Source organism: Physcomitrium patens, chromosome 2, assembly GCF_059467195.1.
Source record: "Physcomitrium patens ecotype Gransden chromosome 2, ASM5946719v1, whole genome shotgun sequence".
Classification (NCBI taxonomy): domain Eukaryota; kingdom Viridiplantae; phylum Streptophyta; class Bryopsida; order Funariales; family Funariaceae; genus Physcomitrium; species Physcomitrium patens.
The window spans coordinates 22,411,280-22,416,895 of NC_143411.1; the positions used below are offsets into that span (position 1 = coordinate 22,411,280).

At 41.5% G+C, this 5,616-nt stretch overlaps 1 protein-coding gene and 1 non-coding gene across 2 annotated transcripts; both read left to right on the top strand.

The window, feature by feature from the left end:
• Positions 1-2,662: 2,662 nt before the first annotated feature.
• On the top strand, positions 2,663-2,733 carry TRNAG-CCC (transfer RNA glycine (anticodon CCC)). The gene has a single exon. It is a non-coding gene; the product is annotated as a tRNA-Gly (tRNA).
• Positions 2,734-3,823: 1,090 nt separating this feature from the next.
• On the top strand, positions 3,824-5,079 carry LOC141045040 (uncharacterized). The gene is made up of 2 exons (XM_073532036.2): positions 3,824-4,112; positions 4,267-5,079. The coding sequence occupies exons 1-2, from the start codon at positions 4,052-4,054 to the stop codon at positions 4,938-4,940; spliced, it is 735 nt and encodes a 244-aa protein (XP_073388137.1). The 5' UTR covers positions 3,824-4,051; the 3' UTR covers positions 4,941-5,079.
• The last annotated feature ends 537 nt before the right edge of the window (positions 5,080-5,616 follow it).

A 5,616-nucleotide genomic window follows, 5' to 3' on the forward strand; every position in this document is an offset into this window, starting at 1 on the left:
GCATATAATGTTACTGATCGATTGCCTTGTCGCAAAATACGGATCTTGTTGGTTGCAACACGAATTACATCATGTTCTCCAAACATGGATCGAAACTCCGCCAAAAAAGCCTCCAGATTATCCAATATTGGATCTCGTCGTTCAAGAAAAGATGAAAACCATGACAATGCTGAACCTGAAAGAAGTGTACCAATGAATCTAACTTGTGACCCTAGAGTTGGATAGCTCTGGGGTTGAAGTTCAATCACTAGTTGGACCTGATTGATGAATCCTCGAAACTTGGATCTGGTACCATCAAACTTCTCGGGCAAGGCAACTCTCGGTTCTCTAACACTCGAAGGGTGTTCCATTCTTGGAGAAGGGACATGGTTTGGTGCAGATGTTGAAGCAGCCCCAATCATCTCTATATCTTCACTTCCTACCATTCTTGTTGCTCTTTGTGGTGGTAAATTGAGTTGATGCATCGCAAGCATTAACTCCCTCAATTGTTCTTGCATCTGTGCCATTGCACTCTTCATTTCAACAAGCTCTGCCATAGTAGCACTTAGAAAAGAGAAGATGTCTAATAACGCTCAAAACAAATAGAAGAGAGGAATTGATAACAAAGAAAATACTAAGAACAATATCAGTTTAAAAGAGGGTAATCCGCAACTTCTAATGCGCTTATGTCTTATCAAGAAAAAGGGGTAATCCACTCTTAATCAAGAAAAGACAAAGCTCTAATATTGTAAGTGTACTCTTGTCAATCTGTCAAGGACAAGAACTCGATGAAAGCTAAAGAGTAAGTGAGACTTTTCTCAAAAAGAAATAGGACAAAATAGAAATATGTATATTAAAAAAGAAACTGGAATGGCTATTGCCAAAATACAAGAAAACTAGAGACCCTTGAAACTAGACTAGAAGCAAGAAAGGAGTTGACAAGAGTGAAGAGGGCTTCACTCTTCCCTCTATATATACTATCTAACTAGAAGCCACGTGGCGATGTTCTATAAGACCTCCAATATATGTTGACTTTCTAGGCCACATGCCTTTGCTTGCAAGGCAAGTTTTCTAAGGATGGACCACGTAGTTAGCTTGTTCTTTAAGCTTCCAACATGTGTGGCACATGGCTAACTTGTTGACCAAGTTTCTAACCTAAAAGTCAACTATAGACTCCTATAAAGTCAAAGCAGCGTCTATGAAGCTTCTAAGAAGCTTCTCTAGAAGATATTACACAATTAACCTACTTTTATCTACTTTTACATACTTTTATCTATTCCTATAGGTAATTATATGTATGTCCGTGACAATTGCTCATAGACTCACTCTATTTGGTTGTATTACAAAGCAAATTTTGGTATTCTTCCAAAGCTTCCAACTATCCGAATAGTTGAAATATCCAATGACATCTTAGCCTCTAGATTCCCATCTCAATTCATCATAAAATTTGCAATAAAGTCCTCTCATTTTTCTACCTCCTAAACAAGAAGTGAGCTGTTGAGAAACAAGGACAAGGGATTAGATAGGAACGTGATTAAAGAGGTTGGAACATGGGACAAGGGTATGGAAACAAGGAGAACATGGATATGGGACATGAAGATGCAATGATGGTTTAAAGAGGTGGATTGATTTAGTAAAAATTTGGATTGCTTTAACATTCTCTTCTCTCTTTTTCTCTATATATATATATATATATATATATATATAATATCACATCAAAAACATATTATTTATGTCAATTCAATTTATGAGCAATACTTTCAATTTTCAATTTCAATGAATTAGGTGGTTTTAATAAAAAAAAGTTATTAGTACAAATTTAATGCTATTTAAAAAGAATTAATTATAAATAAAAAAAAATAAAAAAATTGATAGTTTTTATTACACATACAGCCTCCAAAGGTGAAATTAAATATTATAAGATGTGTTTAGTCTCAGAAAAACTTCGTCCATGAAAATTTAATCTAATCCAGTATGTTATAAAAAAAATGGCAAGTTTAAAAGCAAATGTGTGAAGTAGGAATAATTATGCATTTATTTCAAGGGGAGAGATATTTTTATGTTCACTAAAAAATTAACAAATAGATGCTATGCTGTGTGTGTTATTATGGCCCCAATATTTGAAAATCAAGTACCAAGGTAGAATCACAAATATTTTATAAATATTTTTGCTTCAGTTGCTTCAAAAAAGTGGAGATCAATCTTTGTAAGAATCTCAATTGAAGTTTTGCTAGTTCATGGCCTTAAAAATTCCAGTAATTTGTAGCCAATTAGATACATATGTCATGGATGACCATATTTTCTACAATTTACAAGTAAAGGATAGTAAAAAGAAAAAGTAAAAAAAATGTCAGAAAGAACTTAAAATTACACAAATGTGCAGTAGATTAATTTGTTTGATTGGTTTTTTCATGTGTTTTGTTTTTTTTGTTTTTTTTTCATTCATCAATAATTAAACAGTTTTGTTGCGTTTTCCGAAGCCTCAGAACATTGGTGAGGTTGTGCATTTGGTGGAGTGGATCCCGTCGCGGGGAGCGAGAATGAGAAGCTGCGGTTGAATTGTTTCAGATGTGGACATTTGCAGCGACATGTACAATAGAAGGAGCGTGTGTGGGTGATGGCACAGACAACACAGACGAGATGCAGCCTTGTCGGGCGAACGCTGGCGGGACTCATTTCTTGGGCGCAGCTGGTGTAGTGGTATCATAGTACCCTCCCACGGTACTGACCGGGGTTCGATTCCCCGGCTGCGCACGAACCAGCTTGGCTTGCAGTCGCAGCTTGCAGTCGCAACGTCCAACTACGGATGGGCTTCAGTTACCCTTTTTTCCAGTTACCCTTTTTGGTTGCGCATCTCATCCACATCCACGCATGAGAAATGGCGAAATGGAGGGCTAAAATGGAGCGTCCAACTACGGATGGGCTTCAGTTACCCTTTTTTTCAGTTACCCTTTTTGGTTGCGCATCTCATCCACATCCACGCATGAGAAATGGCGAAATGGAGGGCTAAAATGGAGGGCTCATGCGGCACTACCTCATCTTCTGTTGTTGCAGATAATCTAGGAACAGGTTGTAGCCTTTGAGCGTGCCTGGTCATATCACCGCCCACACTGATATTGAGCTCCCCAACGGCCCTATAATCCAGTTCCGAACACTCACCGCAAACGCTATGGCTCATCTGCCCACCCCCAACCTCCACCATCTTGTGAAATTACACGATGTGACATGCGCGACGAATACAAATAACCATGCTTGTTAAGATACTTGAGTATCAATCGCCAAGAGTTCCGAGTCAGTTGGGGACGAATTAACCCGAGAAAACCAGTCCTCAATTGTAACATAGATTTTTCCTAATCGTTGGCGGCTCCTTATCAGCTTGTCAGTGTATCGAATTTCTCGCACTGACCTCAGATTTCACTTCACTCTCCCCACAGTCTCGACCTTTTCGATGACCCAGCTTTCTTCCATCCTATCGCCTTTTCGCAGTTGGTGCAGGGTCTTGCAAAGTTTGCAGCGCAGGCTCTCATTTTCTAGACCAAACGAAGGTGTCAGTTCCAGTGGTCGTAATAAATTCCCGTAAGCTATCAGGTAGGACTGTCTCCTCGTCCCAAACCCAGTTCGCCGAAGGGACGGAGTTTTATCACTGTCGCGATCGTCCTCTACCATTCCGAGGAGGTTTCGTTGATATCCGGGAAATTTCATCCTGGAAACATATCTGGGTAGTAGCGAAAGAGAGAGAAATGAGCACAAATTTTGAGTGCACAGAAGGTATGGCAGTGCTCTTTGTCCAACACAGCATTCCACTAAGAAGGCTCAAAACTGAAACGATTCTGCCAATTCGTGCATGAAGGAGATTCTTATCGTGGAGAAATTCGCTCCCCTCGAAAGTCTCCGAAATCACGGTTGAAGACGACCTGTCCGTGCTCGATGTTTGATCCGGACCGCAGACCAGACCGCGATACGCGTTGGTGGATGGACTGTCAACCTCACATCCGCGCCCTTAGGGAAGTCATGTACTCAGCCGACGCGAACAAAGAAGTGGAGATACTCTTGCACAAGTGTGTCTCTGTACATGGCCACGATCAACTATAATTCGTCGCTTGACAATGAGAAGATTTACATTGCTCTCACAGGTTGAACGAGTCGCCCCGCTCTCATTGCGATCATTTCTCTGTACCCTCTTGTATGCGATATTTGTTCAGAACGTCACGAGTTTGCGTAATTTGTTCAGAACTTCTGAACTTTGCGTAATCTGACCAATCTGATCAACTTCACATCATTTCTCAGGACGTTTCGTCACATGTAAGGAGGCGTCCTTGCTGCAAGGGAGCGAAATAAAAGGGCTCATACTGCACTGCATCTTTCATCGAGCTAGATGGTCAAGGAGCAGGTTGGGCCCTCGAACCGTGCCCGATCATATCACCGCCCACACAGGTGCCACTCCCCCCAGCGGTCCTATACTCCAGTTCCGAGCACTCTCCACAAACGCTATGGCTCATCTGCCCACCCTCCATCCTCACCTCGCCGGCTTCGCTCCTGCTGTCTACAACGTCTCTCGGTCCGGCTATCTTCACCCCAAGCTTGCACAATATGCCACTTACCCTTTTCACACGTACTCACAACCTCAACACCGAAGTACCACTTCATCACACTATCCCAAAACATTTCTCAATGCATCGGGCACATTTCATGTGGAGTCGCTTAATGTGCACATAGATGCGGTGAATGCACTTGCGGTGTACACACAAAATGTCCCTCTCTACAGCGGCTCCGGCGATACCACCATTAAGGTGTTTCAGAAGCAGGAGATGTCGTGTGAAGGGCGTAGTACCTCATGGGGCAGGCACGCAGCTGTGAAGAGCGTGGGTGCTGGCGCTTTCTTCAGCGTACAGGGGCCCAGTGGAAGCTCTGTGGAGGATGGCAAACCAGGAACATATTCTATTGTGCAGGATCATGGATAAAACAGCTTACAGATTCTCACCTGAGGTAATCCCTACCACAAGTGATGGTCTCGAGTAGCTAGATGACGTGCTCAAGAGGTGACTACTCAATCCTGGACGATTTGTTCCATAAAGGAGAGTGCTCAACGACGGCAAATATTCTTATTATCAAGCCTTAAACCGCAAGATGTTTTCCACCCAAGCTGCTGTGCTCATACAGATTCTAGGACTGGAGGACAATGAAAGTAAATTTCACCAGTCATGCAAATTCACAAACGTTTCTGATGAAGCTGATTTTGATCAGCCTATTCCGCATTGATTGATGGTGTTTCCCTCGTTGCTGGACATCTAATTGCTTTAGAAATCTTTGGTTGAACAGAGCCTAATTATGACCTATGCAATCCAATCCTAACAGGTTATACTTTGTGTACCTACATTGCGTTTCGCTCATAAGAACAAAAGACAGATGAACAATAACAGTGTAACTTATGAAAATCATGCAATCTTCCAATCGTCATGAATAGCACATATGACACAATAGATAGACTTTATTTTTACACACTTTCCATTTACAATATGCAAAAAAGATAGAGAAGACGATCAATACCATAAATATCTCTACAGCTTGAGTAAGTGTGTATCCATCTATAGCTTGAGTAAGTGTGCATCCATTGATAGGGTTTTTAGTAGTGTTGCG

Bases quoted from the DNA above. Each gene is read 5' to 3' on its own strand.
- LOC141045040 (XM_073532036.2), top strand. From the start codon at position 4,052: ATGGCCACGATCAACTATAATTCGTCGCTTGACAATGAGAAGATTTAC. The intron at 4,113-4,266 runs GTTGAACGAGTC...ATCATTTCTCAG, and splicing joins GATTTACATTGCTCTCACAG to GACGTTTCGTCACATGTAAG.